Source organism: Pleurodeles waltl, chromosome 7, assembly GCF_031143425.1.
Source record: "Pleurodeles waltl isolate 20211129_DDA chromosome 7, aPleWal1.hap1.20221129, whole genome shotgun sequence".
Lineage (NCBI taxonomy): Eukaryota > Metazoa > Chordata > Amphibia > Caudata > Salamandridae > Pleurodeles > Pleurodeles waltl.
This window is the reverse complement of record NC_090446.1, coordinates 607,593,277-607,620,679: the sequence shown is the minus strand read 5'-3', so window position 1 is coordinate 607,620,679 and position 27,403 is coordinate 607,593,277. Positions and strand designations below refer to the sequence as shown.

General features: G+C 44.3%; 1 protein-coding gene across 2 annotated transcripts in view; it reads left to right on the top strand.

Annotated features, from left to right (window-relative positions):
• UNC5A (unc-5 netrin receptor A) overlaps nucleotides 1-27,403 on the top strand; it is a 902,953-nt gene that overhangs the window by 512,967 nt on the left and 362,583 nt on the right. For both annotated transcript variants that reach the window (XM_069244554.1, XM_069244553.1), the window contains exon 3: nucleotides 6,499-6,642. In XM_069244554.1, coding sequence (XP_069100655.1) covers nucleotides 6,499-6,642 — 144 coding nt within the window. The remainder of the gene's footprint in view (nucleotides 1-6,498; nucleotides 6,643-27,403) is intronic.

The window sequence follows — 27,403 nt, the reverse complement described above, 5'->3', positions numbered from 1 at the left end:
TTGAACTGAAGGAAAAGCCGGCCTTGAATGCAGGAATGAATGGTGCTGTGTTGATTAATTGCCATTAACCTTTATTACTTTGAGTCAAAGTCTTCCTCATCCAGTCCTTCTCAACTCCCATTTCTTGAATTGTCTTGTGAGCACGGTCTTCGCACCTTAGATGGAAGTCTGTCTCCTGCTGACTAGTGAGGACAGATTGGAATCTAGGAAAGGACAGGTTTTAGAAGTAGAAACGGAAAAAAGGCTTAAATTGCAGACGAAATATGAAAAGAAGAGTCTTCAAAAATATCCTAACATAGGGTTGTCCATCTTTGGGGGAGGGTTGCCTCAAGTAGGGATGAGGAAGATGGCAAGGTAGTAATGAAACAGGAATAGCTATCATAGTTATTCCACATGTGCTGAATTTATATACCAAATAGTTTCCCTAACCAACGCTAGGAGGGGTTTCAGCAGCAGCAGGATAAAACAAGCACTGGCAAAGCCAATAGCTTTCACCTATGTGAGAGCTATTGACTTTGCCAATGTCTTTTAGACATATTGTACAACAGAGTGGTGTGAAGTAGAGTGAAGTGGAGTGGCATGGCATAGAGTGCAGTGGGCATAGAATAGAGTGGCTTAGAGTGAAGTGAACTGGAATGGATTGGAGAGGAATGGTGTAGTGCAGAGTGGCATACAGTGCAATGACAGAGTGAAGTGGCAGAGAATAGCGTACAGTGGAGTGGAGTGGCATGGAGTAGAATGGCATAGAGGGGTGTACAGTAAAGTGACGTAGAGGAGTGTGGAGTGGTTTAGACTGCAGTGGTATACAGTGCAGTGGCGTAGAGTGCAGTGGCACAGAGTGCAGTAGGGCAGAGGAGAGTGGTGTACAGTAGATTGGTGTAGAGTGCGGTAGTGTAAGTGGAGGGGTGCAGAGTAGCATAGAGTGGTGTGAAGTATAGTGGCGTAGAATGCAGTGACAGAGTGGAGTGGTGTAGGGTGCAGTTGCTTAGAGTGGACTGGTGTAGTGTGCAGTGGTGAAGAGTGCAGTGGCATAGAGTACAGTGGCACAGAGTGCAGCAGCACAGAGTGGTGAAGATTAAAGTGCTGTGTAGTGCAGTAGCATAGAGTGCAGTGGCACAGAGTGGTGTGGTGTAGAGTGCAGTTGTGCAGAGTAGAGCGGTGCAGACTGCACTGGTGTAGAATGCAGTGTTGCAGAGTGGAGTGGTGCATAGCAGAGGGGAGTGGCACAGACAGCAGTGGTATGGTGTGCAAGGGCACACAGTGCAGTAGAGTGGAATACTGAAGATTAGAAGAATGGAGTAGAGGTTGAATGCATTGGTGTAGAGTACAGTGGCATGGAGTGCAGAGGTCTAATGAGCAGTGGCGTAGACTGCAGTGGTGCAGAGTAGAGTGGTGCAGAGTGGCATACAGTGCAGTGGCATGGAGTGTAGTGGCAAACAGTAGAGTGGTCAAAGTAGAGTGGCACAGAGTGAAATGGTGTAGAGTGCAGTAGCGTAGAGCAGAGTGGTTAGAAGTAGGGTAGAATGGAGTGCAGTAACCTACAGTGCAGCGGAATAGAGTGGAGTGATGTAGAATACAGTTGTGTATAGTGGTGCAAAGTACAGTGACATAGAGTGCAGTGGCGTAGAGTTGCATAGAGTGTACTGGCATACTGTAGAGGGGTGCATGCAGAGTAGGGCAGCATATAGTGCAGTGGCATAGAGTGCCGTGGCATAGAGTGGTGTAGAGTAGAATGGTGTCGAGTGGAGTAGTGTAAAGTGAAGTTGTGCAGAGTGGAGTGCAGTGAGGGAGAGTGCAGTGACATAGTGTGCAGTGGTGCAGAGTAGAACAGAGTGGCATAGAAAACAGTAGTTAGAGTGCAGTGGTGTAGAGTGCATTAGCATAAAGTTGAGTGGCGTGCAGTGAAGTGATGTAGAGTACAGTGTAGTGACATAGAGTGCAGTGGCATAGAGTACAGTGGTGTAGAGTAGAGTGACATATCATAGAGTAGAGAGGTGCAGCCTAAAGTGGAGTGACGTAGAGTTTATTGGCATAGAGTGGAGTGGAGCAAAGAGCAGTGGCATGCAGTGCAGTGGTGCCAAGTAGAATAGAGTGGCGTAGAATGCAGTGGCGTTAAGTGCAGTGGTGCAGAGTACAGTGGTATAGAGTGGAATGACATAGACCACGTGGTGCACAGTGAAGTAGAGTGCAGTAGCATAGTGTGCAGTGGTGCCGAGCAGAGTAGAGTGGCATAGACTGAAATGGCATGGAGTGAAGTGGTGTAGGGTGTAGTGGTGCAGAGAAGATTGGAGTGGCATAGAATGCAGTGTCATAGCGTGCAGTGGCATAGAGTGTAGTGGCATAAAGCAGCACAGTGCAGAGTAGAGTAGGATGGCACTAACTAATGGGAAGCTATGGGCAAGCTGTAAGCCCAATGTATTTAGACAAAATACTTCCCTGAGACAGCACATGCGCTTTCTAGGCGAAATAACAAAAAAGACCAGCACCACGGAAATCCATCCTTTCCCAACCTCAAACACACACACACACATTCATAGAAAACCGACGGCACCACTACATGGAAACTGAGAGAGACGATTTTCAGCCTATAGCTCGTGAGGACTAGACAAGCAGCTGGTCTATATCAAATATATGGCAATAATATTCTAAAATTGGCCTCACTTTCCGGTCCTACAACAAAACCTCTATTGTGCCTATGCATCCTGTTCAACAGCACCCGCTTCCTCCCTATCCTGATATTGTTCCGGCTCCCCCTCTCCTTTTTTTCTCTTTTGCTCTAGGACATGATGCACTCTAGCGTGTAAACATTGCACATTTTAACAGTTTAGATCCCAAACGTCCTCAGATTTGCTTTGAATGACTGAGCAGCGTGTCAAGGGGATCAAGGGTGGCTGGGCTCGTTGGAGGATGGGAGCGCAAAGAGTTCCCAGGAACCTGCCCAACCCCGCCTTTAAGTGAACAAGGCCCCCCTTTCTGGTGGTACGAAAATGGGTTCCGCAATCTGCTGCCTAAAACCACCTTAATATCCCCGAAAACCGGGGTGGACCCCACCGGATCCGCCGCCCTAGGGTCACCGCGACCAGAGCAGCCCAGGCTGGGTCAGTGAAGCGTAGCCAGGGCCTGGAACGGAGCACAGACAAATCGCAGTGACACGAAGGACACGTCTGCAGCCTTAACAGAGGGGAACCAGCAAATCACAGCCGCGAAGAGGATGCCGGGAGTTGAGCTAAGACAAGAAACTAGCAAGGCTTCGGGAGCAGCAGCCCGGGAAAGATAAGCGAGGGACTGGAGCCGGTGAAAAGCGCCCTAGAAACAACCAAAACAGAAAGGGAAGGCAGGGCCAGCGTGAGGAGCTCTGGGGCAGCTCACACATAATGAAGTGTATGCCAGAATATTGTACACAGAAATATTGTTTGAGTACAATATAAAATCCTAAATAGCATTATTACATTAATAGCAATCACTGTGGTGTAGGTTTTCTGTCATTAGCACCAATGGGGTGATAGGTAGTACAAGGTATTTAAGGCATATTCTGACAGCATTACTCTAACACCACATCCATGTAGGAGCATGCATTATTTAATAAATGTAGGCGGGGAATTGTCCCCTTGGGCCATTTACTCCTCAGTGTTCACACGGAAATCCCTCAGTGTGACTTCGTGCATAATGTGGTGCAAAACGTACATTATACAAAGCGCTGAGACACTATTAGCTAAAGTCCTTATTTGAAAAATATGGAAAAAGCAGTTGTAAGGGCAGTTTGAGGGTGTGTAAGATATAAAGATTAAAAAAGTCCAACCCCCCCATGCAAACTACTCACGTAAATGCAGGAAGTGCTGCGAGAGAGCATTGGCAAAATGGAATTTCCAATAAATGTGGCTTAATTGAGGCATTCTTGCCTTTGTATGTGGCAAATACCATTATGATATGTTATGAGAGAGAGAAATATCTATAAAACATGCCATATTCCGAACTGAGATTTCTTTATGACAAATCCCATCCAGGGCCCTTATTACATATAGGGGCACTGTCCTTCTTTGCCTGCTCAAGAGGGCTGAACTCACGGGGCCTACTGACAGTGCCTCTCCTAAGGGCATGTTTGTCTTTTTGTCCGCAACGGTAATGAGGAGCAGGTGCAGAGGCAAAGTGATTTCCTCATTTGCCTGGTGCCATATCCCCATGCACATGAGAGAATAACCCCTCGGGATAGGGCTGGCACTACATGTGCATCAGTGCCACCAGTGCTACAGAAGGGGTAGTCAAGCATCTCCAGCACAATGATTCAGGTGCGCATGCCCGTTGAATCCTTAGGGCTCTATGGGCCTGATTATGACCTTGGCGGAGGAGATCACTCCGTCACAAACATGGCAGATATCCCGCTCACCGTATTAGAAGTTCAGTTATAACCTATGGAACTTGCAATAGGGCGGACGGATAGCCATCACATTTGTGATGGAGTAATCCCCTACGCCAAGGTCGTAATCAGGCCCGATATGTAAAATGACTCTTGGTATTTTAACTTTGGCTGGTTTTACAAGATGCTCTTCTTCAAGTTCTAGGCTGTATATGTGTAATAAGAACCACCGTAAGTATGAAATGCACTTTGTCTACCTATTTGTTCAAGTTTGAGGTATTTGGCTGAAAAAGATTGTATGCAGGGAACACTGCCATAGTCCCTTATGGCCCTACTGTGGAAATGGCTGATCCTTTCCCAGTAGAAAAGGATGTCAGAAAGGGTTGGCACTTGGCTCCCATTTTATTTAACATCTTTAATAATGATTTGGGAGCCTTAAACGTTTAAACTTTGTTTGCCTGTTTGCACAGGGATCTATTAGACCACTTCTGTTTAGGGTGGTTCTATGGCCCACCCAAAATGTTCTATTATATCACTAATCTTTGGAAGGTCTTGGAAATTTTAAGGGTGTTTTGAAGCTCCTTTGGCTTGCACATATCCACGGAACATGTCTGGATTCAGACTTGAATGAATTGTTGACTTAACGCATGATAATGACATTTGGATTAAACAGACATTTTGGGTAAAGATATTTGTAGTGGAGATCAATACAATGTTTACTTTTAGAAATGAGAAACCTAATGTCAACTCCCATCCAAGTATTTTGCACATGGCTAGTTTAAATCACGACGGTCTTCAAATTGTAGTTATGTGCGACATGGAACACTGCAGGCATGACATTAAGTTTATCTTGACCTACCCTTTTAATTCAAGGTTTTGGGTGAAACTTGATTGAAACCTGATTTAGGAGGTTGACTGTATGATTAAGACAGAAGACTTATTCATGTCCATAAAATGAATGCTAGTTTTGCATTGCAAACTTTATATTCAGGGTTGACTGCACAGAAGAATCGTGCAGCAGTTAATCTAGGGCATTCAATCCATCAGTGTTATAACTGGTCCTGTACAGATGTTTTTAACCTATTAATCGATGTACTTTTTATATATAATTTTATGGTTATGCACTTGCTCTTTTTGATTTGAAGTTGTTATGCTACCGATTCTGTCCACTGTATTATTTTATACATATGTGTGTGCTAAGGGAAAGTCAATATATCTGACAAAAATAGCACGATGACAATAACCCTTCCTCGCAAGTATATTGTTTTTGCTAAATTGTATTATTGGTCTTTATTGTATTAGATGGACTTGATGGTGAATGATGGGTTTTTAATCACTGGGACTATGTAAATACCAAGCATGTTTTAAGATGTATTGATAACATGAAGTGTTTCATGGAATTGACTTTGCAACATAATATAATTCGGTTGCTTGCTTGATTTATATACTATTTTTACTACAAATTGACTCCTGCCTGCACTCACTGTAAGCCACGGACTGCAGTTTAATTTCCATGACTACTCAAATCAACATAAGCTGCCTGTAGGCAGTCAGTAAACCATCACAGCCCTACCAATGAATAAAAAACGAGAGAAGGGCGGGTCTAGAGTTGGATCACTAAAGTCTGTCCTCTGCTTCAGGAGTGATCCCCATCTTAAGTATCATTCTGTGGAACCTAGTCAAGCTTTTAGAAAGGAAAGGCTGTAGTATGGAATATCGAGTAGGGGAACTCATGTTACCTTAATATCTTAGCCAAATTATTAAGGACAAAAATATCAAAAGGAAAGTGTATATATGTAAGTATAGATTTACTAATAACTGCACATCTAAGTGCTTTGAAGATACGTGTATTTTCAAAGCACACAAATGTGGTTTTAAATTTAGAAAAATCTATACACACTTAACTGTCGATATTTTTGTCCCCAATATTTTTTTTACAAAATGTAAGTTTCACAAGATTCACTACTACATATCCCGGACCCACTCCTCTGGAAAGGCTCTTGTTTTCCTACTGCAAGGGCGGGCTTGTACTTTGAGTTCCTCTTTCTGCTCTTCTGCCCTGGAATGAGATTCACGTTGAGTTCCTAGAATTTTGTTTCTATGTGATGAGCCTTGCCTCATTATCTCATTTTCATGTCTCATAGGTTTGCCGTTGATGTCAGTGAGGATTGAGATCTCGCGGCAGCAGGTGGAAAAGATCTTTGGGCTAGAAGAGTACTGGTGCCAGTGTGTGGCTTGGAGCTCCTCTGGGACAACAAAGAGCCAGAAGGCCTACATCCGCATTGCATGTGAGTAGTGGTTGTGTAAATTGAATGTGAATGCTGAGTGTGAGGTTGGGGGAGAGTCATTCATGTATTTGCTGATCTCTCTGACCTGCGTCTCAGCCATACACATTTTATAAAGCAGAGGTCTTCAACCTATTTAATCCAAGCCCCCAAAGGAAAACGTTATGAAGTTGGGTGCCCCCTTCAAAACTTTGTGGCAAGGATTGTGGAGCAGGAGGGTCAGGGCTGTGCAAAGGGGCGGTGCTATTGAGATCATTTAATGGATCATTTTTTCTGTAGCTCATAATCCATAATAAATTTGAGATTTATGATAGGGCAAATGTATCAAACAAAAACAGAAATTGACCAGAAACCTGTGCTCCCCATAATATGGGTGTTGTGTGCCCCTTGCACTCCTGGGCGTCAATGCAACTGTGAATGATGTGGCCCTGAGTAGCACTCTATCTCCTCTGCCTGTTTCAACCCTTCCACACTGTCAGAAAGTGGGTTGTTGGTTGACTGGGTTGTGAACCCTGGTCAAGCAGCAACCACAACCTTTGTCAGGATAAGGCACAAGTAACCCCCAAATTAACTCAGGCGCATCCTCTGGTAACTTGGCACAAAGGAGTCAGGCTTAATTTAGTGGCAATGTAAAAAGTATTTGCTGGGATCCCACAGCAGATTAGAAATACAGGGTCATTTTCAATAAATAAAATAAGATCAGTGACAAAGATCCAGTCAGTAGAACTGGAGATATGAAAGTTTAAATATTTCAGTAAAAAAAGTGCCAAAAAGCACAAAGCGCCAACTGTGGAAACTGGTCGGACTAGACTGGACTGGGACAAAATCACAAGTTCAGGCTGACCACGATGGAGTGCAGGCAGGCTGCAGGGACCAATTTAGGGCTGCTGTGCAAAGCACCTTATATCCTGGTTTGAGGAGGGTTGCAAGGATCTACATCAAAGATGCATCACGCAGCACAAGCGATGTGTTGGTTCTGAGGTGCAGCAAGTCTGTGGTGCGAGGTCCTGCTTCGTCACCAAGGATCCATTAGAGCTTGTGATGCGAAGTCTGGCGTCGAGGATGCATCATGCAGTCAGTGTGATGCGCCAGTCCTAAGATGCTGCAATGCAGAGTCTGGTGTCGTGGTCTAGGCTGCCATCAATAAGGGATGTGAGGGCCTGCACTGAGGATGCATCATGCAGCAGCAGTCCTGAAACAGCTGCAGGCTTTGTGGTGGGTCCAACTCCCGCAGCAGCAGCAATGTGTTGGTTAAGCCAGGGATTGTGCTATGCAGCAGAGGAGATGTGTCGGTTTTGCTGGGTCCACGGAGGCCAGTAAAGCACCCTAGGCCCACTTGTAAAGATCTAGGGCTGGGGTAGCACTGCGTGGCATGGTAGACTTATGAATGGATAGGATAAGGCTCAGAGGAGAGTCCAGGTGCTGTGGCTAAGGTTGTTGGAGCCTTCTGTCCCTGAGGCTCAAGTGCAGGAGGCCAGCCAACAAGCCCTTGGAGTAACTCTCAGTCCTGGGTTCAAACAGATGCAGGTCCAGTCCTTCTCAAGCAGGCAAGAGGGCAGAAGGTCAGCACAGCAGGGCAGCAAACTATGAGAATGGAAGTCCTTTTACAGGCACGGCAGTCCACCTCCATTCAGAGTATCCACAGGACACAAGTGTACTGAAGAGTTGGTATCTGAGGTCCAATATTTATACCTAGTGCCGTTCCTCTGGTAGGTGGGGGAAGCTTCTAGAAATACTCTTTGAAGTGCACAGACTTATTGTCTTCCTTCCTGTGGCTCGAGGCTAATTTTAGGAGCTATGCAGCCCTTTGCGTGGAGGAAGACACAGGCTATTCAAGTGTAAGGAGGGCTGTGCATCCAGGCACACTTGAGATCTGTATTGTGTTTGCTGTCTTGAAGGAATACAGAAAGCCCAACTGTCAACTACACCGAATCATGTGACCCAGTGACAGCTACAGCCACTAAAGGGCTAAAGCAGAAAAATGCCAACTTTCTAAAAGTTGCATTTTCAAAATTCTAATTTAAAATCTGACTTTCCAATGAGAGTGGGGTTTCATTACAATTCCAAAGACACCAAACATGAACTGCTCCCATTTGGAAATTAAAGCTTATTAAATGTAATAAGGTAACTTGCATGTTATCCTATGGGAGATGAAGGCCTTTCAGTAGTCAAAAACAAATTTAAGTGCTTTTCCCTACCAGGACATGCAAATCTTTAAGGTATATTTCATACTTTTAAATACATTGTACCCTGCCACCAGGGCTGTCAAGGGCCTACCTGGAGGTGACTTATATGTATTTGAAAGGAAGGTTTGGTCCTGGCAAAAGGTTAATGTTTCCAGGCCCAATGGCAGCTTGAAACTGTAAACACAGACTGCAATGGCAGGCCTGAGATATGTTTGAAGGGTTACTTAAGTGGGTGGCACAATCAGTGCTGCAGGCCCACATGTAGCATTTAATTTACAGGCCCAGCGTACATGAAGTACAACTGTGCTAGGGGCTTACAAGTAAATAAAATATGCAAATCATTGTTACCATGTTGTTACCATGTTTTAAGGAGTGAGTGCATGCACTTTAGCACTGGTTGGCTGGCAATGGTAAAGTGTGCAGAGTCCTAAGGCCAGCAAAAACTAGATAACCAAAGATAAGGCTGACAGGTCTAATATGCACCATGCCTTGTCAGTCCAATCTTCAAGCAAGCTCTCTGTCTCTTTTTGTTTTTTTGGAGTTTATATAATGTAGACTCAGATCAAACGCATTGGAACACTTTACATGCGCACCAGTTGCATTACACAAAGTCATTGGCACAGAAAGTGTGCACTGAACCCGCATGCAAGCAAGGAATTAAATTAAAAAGTAAAGCAGCCATAACTAGGGTTTAGTCAGGGCCACTAGAATTATGCAATTTTACAGCCGCTGTGCATAATTATGGATTTGACGTATTTGCCACATAATCCATCATCTTCTGCATCACCTGTAGATTTTAACAAAGAAAATAGTGTCTAGCACAAACGGATCAAAAGTTACTAAAAACATGACAACGTGTTGCAGCACGGTATAAGGCCCTTCACAGATGTTATCTGGTCATCTTTCTTTTGCTTTTTGTTATATTCAGATGTTAAACCTGTATTGATGAGGTGAAACCTATGCCAGATAATGTTAATAAATGTAACAATCATTTGCAATGCAATGGGCCTTGCATTTGCTTGAGTTAGAGCTATTAGCGTAGTAAACTCCCAACCGGACTTTTCTTGCCACATAAATTGAAAAGTAAAAGTAAAACATTTTCACATAAGCGAACCAATTCACAGCGCCACGGCCGCCATGAGCGTCAGCGTGAAGAGACACACAAAAGGAAAAAGAAGTTCGCTCGCAATCAAACTTATCGGCAAAAGTGCAATTAGCCATGTAACAGGGGCGAAGGCCAAGGCGGTAAAAAAACCTCCCCGAGGAGCGACAAAGGTATGCCATTTAGCAATGTAATCAAAGGATTTTTGAAGGGCAAGCCCACGAACGAGTGATAGTGATGGGGTGGTGGGCGTTGTTAAAAGCCCAGATACATACCAACACGTCGGAAAAGTGTGCTGCTATGTTCAACCTAAAACTGACAAAATAATGGAGCAATACCATCACAAAATGTGTTGCATTATGCTGCATGTTCTGGCTTTTCTTGACGCATAATTTAGTCAACCCTGCCACATGGTTTGGTGCTATCCTGCTGCATAATTCCAGTGCCCTGAGTTTAGATGGTCCCTTATATCGCTCAACCCTGTGTAATTGGTTAAGCACCAAACACATGTGGCTTGGAATCTAGTATAGGCTTTAACTGATAGAGTGATTTGGAGCTCCGCCAAGACAAAGATTAATTCTCCTTTAGAGGTGTCATCAGGTTAGTTCTGGCATGCGTCCTTTTAATGGTCACTGATAACAATGCTTCTAGGTATACTGTGATTAATACTCAAATATACACACATATATGTATATTATATTGTCTATTTTATTGTCACAACACAAGCTTGGAACAACCTCCCTCAGTCCCATCACTATTCACCTCTTTGTTTCTGTGTATGAGTCTCACTTTAGCACCAGGACATTATCGGGTAGCTGTGCACTTTATAAATCAAAAATCATATAAAATCTTATAAATGATTTACATATGCACAGTACTTTTTGACACAGTCTTGGACCTCGTACCACTATAAATACAAAAGGCACTATAGCCCAGATTTAGGAGGTCCTAGCTCCACTTTAACGCCACCTTCTTTAACGCATCATTTTTTTTACACTAAGGTGGCCTTTTCCCAATGCCAAATTTACAAAATGGCGCAATGCATGCATTCCGCCACTTTGTAACTTTTTGCACTAGATTTTGCATGTACCATGCATAATATATGGAAAGGGGGAGTTCCCCAGTTAGGGGGGGGGGGTCGTAAAAATGGTGCAAAGAAATCAAAGAGATTTCATTGCATCATTCTGTTGGCACTTTTAACGCCTGCTAAGAGCATTGTTTACATTGGGCCCCTACGTACTGTTCAGGGTTAGTGTCAAAATTTTGATGCTAACCCTGAACATTACATCAATAGTGTCTAAAATGTTGACGCTATTGCCTCCTACCCTGCGCCATGATGCGCTGTATCTTAGATTTGGTGTACACATGGTGGCGGTGGGGGGGGCGCAAAGAAAGTGCAGCTGCACTCGGTGCAGTGTCACTTTCCTTAAATCTGCACCTATTTATCTTGTAAAAGAGGACCCCGATCAGTTTAACTTGCATTTATTTTTCATTTAAGCTGTGCATGTTTTTTTTTTATATGCAGGTTCCTGGCAATGGAAAAATATCAAATGAGTTATTACATATTTTGTTCTTTTTAGCCACATCTTTGATTCCACAACACCTCTCACATGTTCAATGATTGTGTACCCAGGGCACTTAGGATTACAGTTCCACACTTTGAGGCCCATATTTAAAAGAAAATGACAGAGTGCGATGCTGCACCAAAATTGGCTGTGCAGCGCTCCGTCATTTTCATAACACAGGGATGCGCCATATTTAATTGAAAACGGCACCGCTGTGTTGTCCCCTGCGCTGGTGCTAAATTAGGCTGTCTGCGCCAAGGCAGGCATCCTTGCACCGTCGTCCAAGGATCTCTGCATTGAGAGGTGTGATTGTTTATGTGTGGGAAGGCGTTCCCTCCTGCACATAAACAATCACTAATCGCGATTTGGAATGACATGACAGTCATGTCAAGTATTCCTCCTCGTTGCGCCTTGCTAACGCCACCCCTGGGTGTGGCATTAGATCTTGGCGCTGCCTTAGGTTTACAAAATCTCGTAAATCTGAGGCAGCGTCAAAATGCAATGGGTGTTGCTGTGGTACGCCCACAGCAACAACCATTGCAAACCCCTCTGTTGCAGAAAACTGCGTCAGAGGGGGCCATATTTACAAGGAGAACTAACGTCACTAAAAGTGGCATTACACCTCCTTGTAAATATGGAGTAGAGGTTAGCACCACTGGATCGTCACGTAAAGTGGTTCTCCAGCGGTGCTAGGGGCCCTTAATTATGCGCCTGAATCTATTTCACCTTCTGCATATAAATGAAGGCAGCCTAGAAATTAGCTAAACAAAGAAGATCTGGCTTCCAGGCCACCCTCATTTACAAGTTCTGGCAGAGGTATTTGCGACCCACTGGGAGTGCAGCCATGGACCCCCAGGAAGACGCGTCCCACAGTTTGAAGGCCTCTGCTTGAGTAAGGTCAATGGTGCCGAATCTGGTTTCTTTGTGATAAAGTTTCCCTTCTTGGTGTAAAAAATGTGCACATTATGAAAAGAAAAAAATGAAATGTGTCCACCATTAGTGTGAACATGGGGGCTACCTTGTAAGTATGGTCCTTTGGGTGAGTGGGAGGGAAACCACTGTTTCTTGATTAGAGACATATATATCAGGTTAGGGATAGCAGAGTGTCTGTGAGAATTCACATCAAGAATCCTGGTTTGACCTGCCTGAAGCACTGAACAGCAAAAAAAGAATCCTATTTGTGATCTGTTTATTTGTTCAGAGATAAACAAGTCTGCTCCCAAATCAAAATGAAGCAGCCATTTGGTATGTACATAGCACGCTTTGATACAGCACTCAGCACTGCATATGAATAATTTATAGCACAATTTAGTTAAGAGATTTGTCAGATTTTGTGCTTAGAAGTGCCACCCCTCTGAATAATGATAGTAACTTCAGCTATGATGAAGTAATCTGCTGAGGACGCGAAGGAACACTAGTTGGAGACAGGAGATAATACCATGCCAACAGAGGCATTTACCTAATTTACTCGAAGGCCCAGGTGCAAGAATCGAATACACTTAATGTTGAAAGCATTTACTGATGAAGAAAGGGAAGGTGCTGATGTTAGGTGAACATTTGCTGCTGAAATGTATTACGCTGCTATGAAACAGCAGCACTGCGTTAGGGAGCACTATTTAAAAAAATACAAGCTATTATCATACCTATAAAGGCTTCTTTGGGGCAATATTGATACTCTGTCATTCTGGAATTACAGTGTGTTTTACAGAAGATCATTAACAACTGCTGAGTCAGCAGACCTTGCCTGTGTAGCTATCATTCTGTGAACTTTCAAGGAGTTCAGAACATGTGCTTTGAGTGTCAAAGAATGTGGATTACCACGGGTGATTCCTTTGGGAGAAGGTGGGCGGGGGTAATAGTCTAGTAGAGGCATGGCCTGCTTTGGAACTGAAAAACCTGGATTTGGCTCACAGTTTTCCAACTTTTTCAAACTGTGTGATCTAAAGGAAAACCTTTTTTACCTTCTCATCAGTTGTGTTGTCAGTGTGCAATTTGCAAGGAATCTATTTATTCCAGAGAGCTTCAAACTGGGGGTGTAAATTGATCGGGGAGGTGGGCTGTGGCCAGGAAGTGCATTTATTTTTAGGTCACAGCCCACAAGACAGCACAACTGTCTGGTTTGCTAAAGACATCTTGGGCACTTTAAGAAAGTTTAACATGGAATGCATTTCACTCATTTGTGGTTTGTAACTCACACTTTCTGGCTTTCCATTTGATGGCTTTATTTGCTTTAGGCTCTCCAGGTTCAGTTCATCCCTCCTGTTGCCTAAACCGTGTTTCCTCTATCCTTCCACAAACTCGATTTCTGTTTACAGGCCTTTAATTTGCATTCTTAACTCCTCACATTTGCTGTGCATTCTAAGACTGAGGTCAAATGCCAGGCGCTGTCTTCCAAGGGCTCTTGTTTACTTTTCTTGCGCTGCCTTCAAAGTAAGAAGATTTATGTGACAATCTTGCTGGATACTAGGGATGAAAATAGTTTTTTTCTAGCACGTGACAACATTTAAAGGAACTGTGTAAATCTTTCAGACTATATCAGAATTATGAACGCACAAATGAAGCTTTTTTTTTTATTTCTGAAGTGTGTGGGAAACACATACCTTAATGTGATCAAAACAAATCATTAAGCTAGGTGAAACAATTTCCACACATTTTCGGCTGTGCACTGTATAGTTGTATTAGTAAAACTGTATGTCTGTGCAAATGTAATGGTCATTTCAATTGAAAATGTGTTGTCTGTAATGACAGTGTGATACCGCACCATGAATACTCCACTCCGCACTACTCCGCACCACTGCACTCTACTCTGCACCATTCCACTTTACACTCCATGCCACTGCACTCTGCACCACTCCACTCTATGCCACTGCACTCTATGCCACTTCATGCTACACCTCTCTACTTTACCCTGTGCCACTCTATTCTAAGCCAGTGCACTCCTTTCCAAACTACTCCGCACATCTGTACTCTTTGCCACTGCACTTTACCCCACTCTGCAACACTACACTCTTCGCCATTGCACTCTATGCCAATGCACTTTACTCTGTAACACTCAACTCTATGCCCCTGCACTCTATGTCAATTCACTGTATGCCACACTAATCTATTCTACACCACTGCACTCTACACCACTTTACTCTATACCATTACACTCTATGCCATTCTACGCAACTGCACTCTACTCTCTACCACTCTAGTCTCTGCCACTTCACTCTACTCTGAAACAATCTACTCTATGTCACTGCACTCTACGCCACTCTACTCCACTCCACTCTATGCCACTGCACTCTACGCCACTCTACTCTTAACCACTGCACTCTACACAACTGCACTCTATGTCACTGGACTCTACGCCACGGCACTCTACTCTACATCACTGTACTACTCTATGTCACTGCTCTTTACACCACTGTACTCCACTCTACGCCACTGCGTTCTGACGCTCAACTCCGCAACATTGCACTCTCCGTCGCTGAAATCTATGCCACTCTACTCTGCACTACTCCACTCTACACCAAAACACTTTATGCCACTGCACTCTGTTGCACTATACTCTACTCTGCACTGCTGTATGCTATTCTAGTCTGTACCACTCTACTCCACTGCACTCTATGACACTAGACTCTACTCTGTATTCTACGTAACTGCACTCTATGTCACTCGACTCTACTCTGCACCACTGCCCTCTGCATCACTCAACTCTATGCCACTCCATTCTGCTCCACTCAATGCCATTAAACTCTGCCACTGCACTCTGCGCCACAGTACTTTGCGCCACTCTACTCTGCGCCACTCCACTCTGCGCCACTCCACTCTACTATGCATCACTCTAATATACACCACTGCAAGCTACGACGCTGCATTGTACACCACTGAATTCAATGCAGTTGCATTCTACACCACTATACCCTGCAACACTCTATGCCACTCCAGTGTATGCCACTCTATGCGACTCCACACTATGCTACTCCAATACACAACATTCTCTGCCACTCCACTCTACAACACTCTACACTATTCCACTCTATGGCACCCCACACCACTCTCCTCTATGCCACAAACATTTAGCCATGTTGAACAGCAGCCAACCTGATGAACAACACAACTAAATCATGTTAGAGCGGTCCGTAGTAATGATTTTACCTGTTTTCGGACGCTCTTTAGGCCGATGAATCTTTTGACTAAGTGGGACTCTCTGTACTCCTAATCGGTCAATTTCATCAAATCAATAATCAATAACGAACATAGGCAATACCTTGATCGACATAACACTTAACAATTAATCCAGAATACATTTCGGCGAACCCTGACCTTTCAGTCAGGAATAATCACACCAGTTTATTGCAAAGTTAGTGAATTTTATTTCCCTATATTAACAAAGCTAGCACAATATAAATGTGTCTCAACACCAAATGATAAACGTAAATGAACATTAATAGCTGTCCATAGCGGCGAAACAGGTGCAATCTATGTAGCATTTGAATCACAAGGCATTCGATAATAGCAATGCAAATCACTAATACGATAATCTGTAATGAACTAATCGCATACATTTAGTCAGCATAACAAGATCTCAAATTGCATCGTGCAGCAAAGGAATCCTCATCTAACCTCAAATTAGCATCGGCATGTGGGGCTTCATGCGAAAACAATTTAGCAACATTAATTTAGAAAAACTCCTAACTAGGGCTCTTATCAAAATCAGCAGTTGGTTACCTAAAGGAAACACAATGCAATTTTACAATTTCTTTTCATATTTACCAATTACGATCAGCAATCAAGGAAGTCTTCGTCTCACAGGTACCGTTCTTCGGTCAGCATGGGTATCGTTTCGATCAGCATGGGACGGGGCAAAGGAGCAGGGGTGGACGGGACAATTGCCTCACGGCGGCAAGGTAAAACTACTACTTCATGCAAGGGATTAAATCAAAGTTAAAGTCTCTAGGGCCAGAATCATTAAAGTCTCTTTCTCTCGATTAGAGAAAGCATCAAAGTCTCTCAAAATGGCGTCGCAGCGAAGTGGGCCATAATAGCTACGAAGTCTGCAAAATGGCGGGTATCGAGCTGGTAATGGCGGCAATGGCTGGTAATGGCTACCTTCTTCTCGTGCACCTGATTTTTATAGCCAACAGTTCAAATCCAGTAGGGTCTTCCATTGGAGGGTTCATAGGTTAGCTTCAAATTGTCCAATCAAAAACGACAGTTCTCAAGCTTTTACTTAAGCATACATTATCCTTGGAGATGGGTACGCAAGTTGCAACATTGTATACCAATTAGCTCACTTTCAGAGCCTCCATTGTCCGCACCTGCAAATCGACCTTGGAGTAAAGGGAAAATATGCCAGGCTGGCACGAAACCTTAAGATAAGCATGTGAACGGTCTCAGTGGAAAAGTACAGCTTCAAGCTAAAATACACGTTTAATAGCACATTGGAAAAATACGAGCATCTAAACCGTGAGACAAGGCAACTAGGCCAAAGCCTGCACTAAAGTAATGCTAAGCTAAAACATTTCAAACAAGTAAATCGTAGCACACGTTTATGATTATGTTGGATTAGTGCAATTCTAGTACACCACGTTATATAAAGCACGCGTATAAATGTTGGCAAACTACTCTGAGGGCACATTTTGTCCCCGTACAATCTTTATTAGTATGGTTAAAGTCACACATGATTATTTCACACTACGTTTACGCTCTAATAAATGTAAAACCTTCATTTTCTGCTTCATCAATCCCTCCTCTGATGACTACTTGTCGTCATACCAAATCATGCCCACAAATTTTATTCCATTAAAATTCTGTCAGTTCTCTTTTCCTTTTAATTCCCCTAGTTTGCGCTTTGTATTCCTCTGCCATTCTTTTCATAATTTTCTCTTCTTTTCTTCTCTTAATCCTTTCCATAATCATTATTATTCCCCTTTTTATTCCCCAAATTCCAAATACGCAAATTATTACTATTAATATCCCCTCTATTATTTTCAGCAATATTCCATTCCAAATTTCCCCAATCCAATGTCCCACTGAAGCAAGTCCTTTTCTAACCTTCTCCCACACTCCTGGTTCTTTCAGTTCCTTCAAATCTGCACTTTCTTTTGTTAGATTAGCAAGCATAGTTTTAATCTTCACACTATTGTCTGGAATTTAAGTACAACAGTGTCGTGCACCAAGCATTTTGCAAACGCCACCATCCTTTGCTAAAAGAATGTCTAAGGCAAGCCTATTTTGAAGAGTCATAGCTCTTTCCGCTGCAAGTTCAGCATCTCTCAGGATTATAGCACCTGAAAACTTTGTCAACATGTTATCCACTATAGTAGACAACTTTCTTATTTTGATGGAATTCAACACAACTCCTAATGAAGGAATCATGGCTCCAAATATATCTCCTACCACAGCAGCTGCGGTCTCTCTTTTCTGGATACGATGGGATCCAGATGTCTTTTGAATCATCGATAGGTCATCCAGTTGATAAACCTTTGGGAACACTATACCCAAATAACATCTCCCCCACCATCCCTTTGGAAGACGATAATAGGCATTATACCCACAAATGTAATATACACCTGGAATGACAGGGTCAAGTCCGTTCATCATGAATGTCCATTTGGCCTTAAAGATAAACGTATGTTTACACTCACTCGCTCCTACAAAAATGTTGTCATAATAAGATTCACCTCGATATATACAACATTTCCCTACATGCCAAGCATCTAAAGCTATTTTCCCTTGTGTCTTTATTGCAGCAAAATCATAATTATCTACTGAAGTCCTCTTATGTAGCTCTTTTTCTAATTTCGCCTTCATTTGTGCCCTTCTATCATCTGTGCGATCTAAAAAGCTTATTTCTACTGCAGAGAGTGAGCAGGTAAGATTTTCCATATGAGCGTGAGCCGTTTCAAAAGGTAGCATCGGCTCGAAAAATTCCCTCATTATCTTAGCATCCCAATCTTTAGCAATCTGGCTTAGCTGTGCTATTATAGGAACATATGCAAAAGTAACATCATAATTTGAGTAAAAATACTGTATGTTAGTTTGACCATAAAATCTAGACATTACTATACTACATGTAATCCCGTATGTAAGAGGCATGTGGTGATATGTCACCCCTTCCTTCACTGATGTCGGTATCTGTGTACACACATAACAATCTTTCGCATCCATTGTCTCAACATATTCTGTTAGCAAGCGATAGAAAACATTATACGAAAGCTCTTTCTTATCGTGCAAGAGTCTCTCATCTAATGCCAGTCTTTTCAATGCGGTTAGTTCAGTGACAGTAACAGGAGCAAAAGTAGAAGCAGCAATTCTCTCATTCTCACCCTTTCCATGCATTCCAAGCACAATTGCCATTATTATTAGTACACATGCAATTATCAAGCCTATACACACATATTTACAATATTTCTTTCTATTGTTTTGCGTCATGATCTGTATAGAATCAGAGAGCTAGAAGCACCTATAAATGAAACTATTTAGCAATTCAGTTACAAAGCTGAACGAGCGCAATGTTCACACAGTTTTCTTCAAGAGGCCAGTCACTTATCGGTTAGCAGCATTTGTCTCAATTCGGCAATAACTCAGTCTTTATCGGTTTAGCAATGTCTCAGCTGGTTGTTTGTATCACGTTAGATTGTAGCAAGCAATGACATTTATCACCCTTTCAATCAACACTGTCCATAAAACTTTTCTTTTCTATTGGTATCTCTTCTTCTTCTTCGTTCTCGATGCTTAGAGATACAAACTCGTCAGTCCAATCGTCATTGACTGCATATGCCCATTCAGGACCGGAATACCTTCTGTTCGGTATCCTTTTCCTTTTCAATTTTGCTTCTCTTTTTGATTCTGCTTCGCTGGTACTTTCCTCTTTTGTCAAGTCTTTTTCTTCACTTGAGGTTGGTACCACGACAGTCACTTCCTTTCTTTTCTCTTTCACTTTTGGCCTTTCTCCGTCGTTCAGACCTTCTCCAGTCCTTTGTTTTACTGGTGATATACTTAGTCTTCTCTTCGCACCGTGTCCATTTGATGGACCTGCGACCTTTTCTGGGGAGGCTTGAACTTTTTCGTTCTGTTCTGCCTTGTCCCCTCCTTCTGGGGAATCAATCACGTTCTCCTTTTCTCTTTCTCTATCGTCTGCTTCTGGGAAAGCCCTCCTCTGATCAGACTCTCCTGCTTTTTCACCTTCCTCGAGCCCTTCGTCACCGTTACTTTCGTCAGGCTCTTTATCACTCTCAGCTGCTTCAGGTTCTTTGTCACCTTCAGCTGCTTCAGGCTCTTTGCTACCCTCAGCTTCTTCGTCGCTGTCTGAACTTTCTCCTTGGTCTTCCCCAAGCGAGTCGGTCTCTTCGTCCTCCAATAATATCTCTCTCTCTCCTGCTTCTGCCTGTCCGCTTTCAGTTCGGTTTTGCTCTGTCTCAGCACTCAGCACTGTTTTGTCAGGCACTGGCAGTTTTAGCGCTTCAACTTCCTCATCTGTGGGACACAACACCTTCTTTGTGTGACTGGCGTGAATCCAGTTGGGAACCCCCGCACACTTCACAGCGGTAGTTGTCGTCAGGATCACTTGGAAAGGGCCTTTCCAACGGGGTTCCAGACACGACTTCCTCACGTGCTTCTTTACCACGACCCAGTCACCTGCTTTCAGTGTGTGTCCTGGACCTTGAATCGGTGGCAAGGTGGTTGCTTCCACCTGGTGAGAGAAAGAGCGAACCACGTCAGCCAGACCCTTGCAGTAGTCTAACACCATATCATCTGTAATATTCAAAAGCGCGTTTGCGGGAACTGCAGGAAGTCTCATAGCCCTGCCCATGAGAATTTCGTGCGGAGACAATCCAGTCTTTCTATCAGGGGTGTTTCTCATTGACATTATCACTAAGGGCAATGCGTCAGGCCATTTCAAATTTGTCGATGCACATATTTTCGCCATTCTTGATTTCAATGTACCATTCATCTGCTCCACCAATCCTGATGCTTCAGGGCGATAGCTACAATGCAGTTTTTGCTCAATGTTCAGCGCTTCGCAAAGTAACTTTATCACCTCGTTATTGAAGTGACTTCCCCTATCTGATTCTAAAGAGATCGGGAATCCGAAACGTGGTATTAACTCTCTCAACAATAGCTTTGCAACTGTAAGGCTGTCATTTCTACGTGTGGGGTATGCCTCAATCCAGTGACTAAAAATGCACACAATCACCAACACATACTTTAGACCTCCATGCACAGGCATCTCAATGAAGTCCATCTGCATACGACTAAAAGGCCCTCTTGCCCTACCAATGTGGCTCGCGTTCACAACTGTTCCCTTTCCTGGGTTCATCTGCTGGCAAGTGACACATCGATGGCAAACTGCTTCTGCAGCTTGACGAAATCTGGGGTTAAACCAATCAGTTTTGAACAATCTTATCATGGCATCTCTCCCTAGGTGAGCTTGCCCATGATAGAACCGCGCAAGCTGTGATAAGAGACTATTTGGCAAAACAAATTTTCCCTCATGTGAAACCCATAACTCGTCTTGTCTCTTTATACATTGTGATTTAATCCAGGAATCTCTTTCATCCTCCCTGACATTATTTTGTAATGCTTTTAATTCATCTATTGTATCTACGACCTTCAAGGCAAATGCTTCAGCTGGTTCGAGTTCTGGTTCACTTATCGAATTCCATTCATCTCTGAGTAATATACAGTTCAAGGCACAAAATCTTGCGACTTGATCCGCATATGCATTTCCCAGAGAAACATAGTCCTGTCCTTTCGTATGAGCACTACACTTTACCACTGCAACTTCGGCTGGCGCTTGAATGGCGTGTAACAATTCCCTTATCCTCTCCCTGTTCTTCACTGGGGATCCTGAAGAAGTCAGGAAACCTCTCTGGGACCATAGTTGTCCAAAGTCATGCACAATCCCAAACCCGTATTGACTATCAGTGTAAATGGTGACTTTCATCAGTGCAGACAGTTGACATGCTCTGGTTAGGGCTACAAGTTCTGCTACTTGTGCAGAATAGACTCCTTGAAGCCATCCCGCTTCCAAGACCCCTGTTACAGTACATACAGCGTATCCTGCTTTCAAAATCCCCATCCCGTCCCTTAGACATGAACCATCAACAAAAAGGATTTGGTCATTTCCATCAAGCTTAGTATCCTTAATGTCCGGTCGGGGTTTTGTGCAAAATTCAGTCACCTGAAGGCAGTCATGCTCGACGTCTTCAGCGTCCTCAATTTCGGCATTTTCTCCAGGGAGCAACGTTGCTGGATTCAACGTAGTGCACCTTTTCAGCTGCACATTCGGTGAGCCCAGAATTATCGTTTCATACCTTGTGAGTCTTGCTCCAGTCATGTGCTGCGTTCGGGAGCGGGTCAAAAGTATCTCGACTGAGTGAGGGACCATGACTGTTACTGGGTGTCCCATCACTATTCCTTCGCTCTGAGTGAGGCTGATACCAACTGCTGCTACGGCGCGCAAACACCCTGGGAGTGCTGCTGCGACCGGATCCAAAGTAGCTGAAAAATACGCTACTGGTCTGTTTACGCCACCATGGGCTTGAGTCAAGACAGACAAAGAACATGCATCACGTTCGTGGCAAAACAATGTGAAAGGCTTTGTGTAGTCAGGCATACCTAGAGCTGGAGCCCTACACATGCATTCTTTCAATTCAACAAAAGCATCCATCTCATCTCCTTTCAGTTCAATTTGATCCAAGGCATCCTTCTGGGTCAGTTTCAGTAAAGGCTTTGCTAGAGTTGAGAAGTTGGGAATCCACTGGCGACAGTAGCCCACCATTCCCAAAAACTTCCTCACCTCCCTCCTTGTCTTTGGTGGACTCATTTGAAGTACGCTTGTAATTCTTTCCTTCATTATTCTCCGTGACCCTTTCTCTATTTGGTGACCCAAGTATTTCACTTTCTTCTGACAGAACTGTAATTTGGAAGGAGATACCTTATGTCCATTCCTCCCTAAATGGTTCAACAGAGCAATGGTATCGGCTGTGCAGCCACTTTCTGTCTTTGATGCAACCAGTAAGTCATCAATGTACTGTACTAGGGTTGACTCGAATGGCAATTCTAATGCTTCCAGGTCTTTCTTTAGGATCTGATTGAATATTGACGGTGACTCAGAAAACCCTTGAGGAATTCGACACCAACTGTACACTCTGTCTAAGAATTTGAAACAAAAGAGGAATTGTCTGTCCTCATGAAGAGGCACCGAGAAGAACGCTTGTGACAAATCGATGACTGAGAACCATTCGGCATCGCAAGGGACCTGGAACATTATCACAGCTGGATTCGGTACTACTGGGCAGCATTTGACTATGATGTCATTTATTTTCCTCAAGTCCTGCACGAGTCGGACCTTTCCACTTGGCTTTATTAGTCCCATTATTGGTGAATTACATGGACTGCTTAACACTTCTTTCAGTACCCCCTGTTTTACAAATTCGTCAATAAGTTGAGCAACTTTCATGAGGGTGTCTTGTGCCATGTGGTATTGTGGGGTCTGGGGAAAGATTGCATTGGGCTTTACAGTCACCTTCACTGGTTCCACTCCTTTCATCAATCCCACCTCTTTCCCTGTCATGTCCCACACTTCCTTTCCGACTGTCTCCCGTAATTCGGCTGGAATATCTTCTTCAGTTATCATCGGGAAAAGACAAATCAGAGGATACTCTTCATCTACAGTTTCCATCTCATCCCCCTCTACACTGTCCTCTTCTTCCCCATCACTGCTCGTCTGTATTGTTATTCCTTCGTTCGAACACATGATCGAACAACCCAATTTGCACAATAGGTCTCTCCCTAACAGTGCTATCGGGCTTGAGTCACATACCACAAACTGATGTACCCCTTGATAGTTACCGATGCTGACTGGTACCGGATCTGTAATTGGGTTCGTCAGATGTCTGTTTGCTACTCCCACCACTTGAACTGTCCTCCCTGAGAGTGGCAAATTTGGTACTTCACTACTCTTAACAGTTGAACGTGTGGCTCCCGTGTCAACCAAGAATGAGACACGATGACCCATTACTCTTCCCTCTACGTACGGACCCCTTTGATCAACTTCCAAGGATGCTGCAAGCACACAATCTCCTTCTTCTTCTGAACTTTCACTCTCCCATACATTGTTTATTCCACTCTCACTGTGTAATGGGAACTGTTGTACGGTGCCATTTGTACTCATTACCTGACCCGAGACCTGTGGAGGAACCATCACTTGCTGCTGACTCATTGGTGCCAAGGGTATTTGCATTTGCTGATTAGGTACCATAGGTAACTGCTGTTGCATTGGCTGCATTTGCGTCATCTGCATATGAGGCATCTGCATCTGCTGCGGCTGCATAGGTTGCAATCCCTGCAACTGATTTACGGTCTGAAAATTTGGGCTTGGACCTCTCATTTTCGGTCCCCTCATTGTCTGAAATGCATTGACATCATTGTTTTGCTGACCAACACCTGCACCTTCCTGCACCACCATCGGGCACTCGCGTTTCCAATGACCGACAATTCCGCACACGTGACATGGCATCACCTTCTTCATTGCCTGCACACCAGTCACAACAGTGTTCAAATCCGGACCATTATTCACAAAACCTCCTCTGCCTCTGCCTCTGGCCTGTGGCTGAAACGCCATGTTTCCCTGCAACTGCGGCTGCTGTTGCAGTACCTGATGTTGGAACCCTTGCATCCCTTGCAAACCTTGCAAACCTGTCTGAGCTGCTTTAAGCTGCATCATCATCACCTTCTCTTTCAGCTTTTTCTGTTTCACTTCAATTTCGTCACTACAGTATTTCGCATAATTCAACACCTCATCAATTGGTTTCGATTGCCAACAAATCAAATGCGACTTTATCATCTGACTTATCTCTGGCCTCAGCCCTTCCACAAATCTGAACACAAAATGAAGCATGTCCTTCGCCTCTATTGTTTCCGTGCCGCTATAGTTTTTGAACGCCTTCAACAACCTCTCATAGTAACTATGAATCGACTCTTTAGCCTCTTGGGCAGTTCGATCAATCTTCTGCCAATCCACATTTTTCGCGGCCACCTTCGTCTTCAAATGCTCAATCACCTTATAGTACAAGCTCATCACCATAGGTGATGGTGCACCCGTCTCCCTGTCTCTCTCTGGTTCACTTGTCGGCCAACCTACAGCTCTTTTGCAATCCTCCCACAAATCTGCTGGAACCACAATCTCAGAGTATTCAGGTCTTCCCAGAGACATTTTGCAAGCTTCACAAACCTATCAGTCTGTTGATACCATTCAATCGGCTTCTCTCTCAGTTTGGGAAAATCATCCGTAAATGACTGAATGTCACTTCTGTGCCATGGTACATGTATTAATTTTCCCCCTGCTGTCTCCCTCATTGGTAACATAGTTACTGTATCACTGCTCTGTGGTCTTTTCTCATTGTGCTCTGTAGCGCTGTCCCTCCTCTTTTCCTTTCTCTTTACCCACCTGCTTTCCCACTTGTCTAGACACCTCCACACTTGGGCACTCTGCAGCAATTCTCTAAGGTGTGCCTTCATGCCTGCTGACCTCATGTGTTCAAAATCTGTGGTCCCAAAATCCAACCTGTAGCTTCTGCTCAAGTGTTTCATCTTGTCTATGTCCACCCCGTTTCTGTCAGCTGCTTCCTGCAAGCTCTTATGTACCTTGTTCACTTCCTTCGTAATCCTGGGACATAGATACCTCAGCTCTTCTTCCGTGTAGGACTCTAACCTATTCACACCCATAGTCCCTTCTACCAATTCTTGTGCTTCCATTTTCAACCTGACCCTATTCATATAGTCTTCTCCTTTCCCACTGGCTGAACTTTGTGTGGAATTTAAACTGTTGAACCACTGTGTCAGCTGTTGCGCATTCACCCCCATCAGCGTAGCGTTCACATCGACTGCCATTGATGGTTGCGGCAACTTTTCAGTGTTCGATGTTAGAGGTATTATCAGTGGGGGGCTCGACCTCACCAGTGTTGACTGAGCACATATGGGACTAAACTCCATCAAGGACCCAGATCCAGTTGGCTGAGCCGCTATCGGAGTTATCCCTGGAGTGTTCTCTATGCACCTCCTTTCTGTCCCATTCTGCAGTATTGATCCCTGACCGCTCATACCTAAGTTAGGCTGACTGTACAGAGGTACCGGTGGACCTACAGTAATGGGTAGTGATATCGCGTCTGGGTTCTGTCCATTTCCCATGTTCTGAGGCATGTTCATTCCCACACCATGGGTCATCATTGCCGGCATGCCCATCTGACTCCCCGTCATCTGAGCATGTGCGTTTCCTCCCTGCATCTGCTTTTGAGGCATCAAAAACTGAGTTGATTCAGCTTGTGTCAATGTCTGGTTGTGACCATTCTGTCCTCCCCTTACGGTTGGATCTATAATCATTCCTGCACTGTTGTCACTGCTGTAGTACCCTGGCATCTGCGGCTGATAATTTTCTGCTGGTTTCAGCATGGGCACATCTGGATATATTCTCCTCACCTGCGGTATCTGCGGGGTGAACAATAAACTCGGGTCCTTAGATCCCGATGACGCTCCTGAACTCTGGGTTTCACTGTTCTGTACCGCTGCCGGAGGGGCAGAACTGGTACTTGGACCTTGTCCATTCTCCGCATAAGGTGGTGGACGGTCGTTCAGCAATTGCATTATTAACTCCTCATCCTCTAACTCCTCTTCTCTTCTCAACTTTTCCTCATCCTCTCTATCCTTGGAACACTTCCTGTCTGTCTTACAGGTAGCTTTCTTGCCTGTCTCCTCTTCTTCCTTAGTAATTGCGGGAAACAATTTTATCCCCTGCAATACATCTGACCTCCACACCTTCTGTGCATTATCCCACCTAGCGTCCGGTGGTGTCTTTTCTACCTTTCTCATCCTGGTCTCAAACTTCTTCTGCTGTTGCTGTCTGGCCATTAGTTCCCAAATCGCTAGAGCCTCAAACTGTGCTGGCCTTGGAGGCACCTTCATGTCGTACATCGTGAATCTCAAATTCTCTAGAATCCTTATATTGAACGTCCCATGTATCGGGAACGCTACGCTCCCATGTTTCTCTGTCAGTTTGTGCCATTGCTTTAGCCAAAGACACGGAGCTACCCCCTTCTCTTCCATTACAATGTAAGCTGGTGTACCCTCGGGTGGCGTCTCCTCTCCTACGCTCGCTTTAATGTAAGACTCCCCCTTCATCGCACTCCTAAATGCTTTAAAGAATTTCATTTTCTCGTCTTTTATTTCACAAAGTTTGTAATCAATAGGTGACTTTAATTCCCGGAATACTCTTCGCTTGCCTTTCCCCTTCCAATCGAGCTCCACGGACTGCGTCCAATCCGTGCGCGACCCTTCCCTGCAACCAACCTATCCCAGCGCGGCTCCTAGTGACGTCACACTCACACACACTGCGGCTGACAAAGCCTCGCGGCTAGTCCTCCTTCACTCACCTCCTCCCGTAACAACTTCTTGCATGTATCGCGAGCTACCAAAACTAAAACAGATCTGTCGGTTTACTACAGGAAGGGTAACACAGTTGCTTCAGGACCTTAGGGACCTTTCACTAGCCTCGGCCGCTATTCCGTCTTTCTCGGTCCCCACGTTCGCAAGCAAATCTGACCTGCAGACCTACTCTCAACTTGTCAATGATCTATTCTAGTGCACTTAGAATCTTGTCAAAGCCCGAAGTCGAAGTTTCTTTCACTCCCTAACACACGTACCGACTTGTTGACCACGCCCGATCAACCTACTAAACCGCCCAGACCACAACATGGATCAACATACTCCGGAGTCTCTTGACCTCGCAGGGCCCGTCTCAACAACAACAACCACGTGGACCTTTTTTATGCACAAAGCGCCACACGCACATGAAGTTCGACGACTTCCCTACTCCCACACTCGGAGCCGCACCTCCGCTATTTCTGTGAAGTTCGACGACT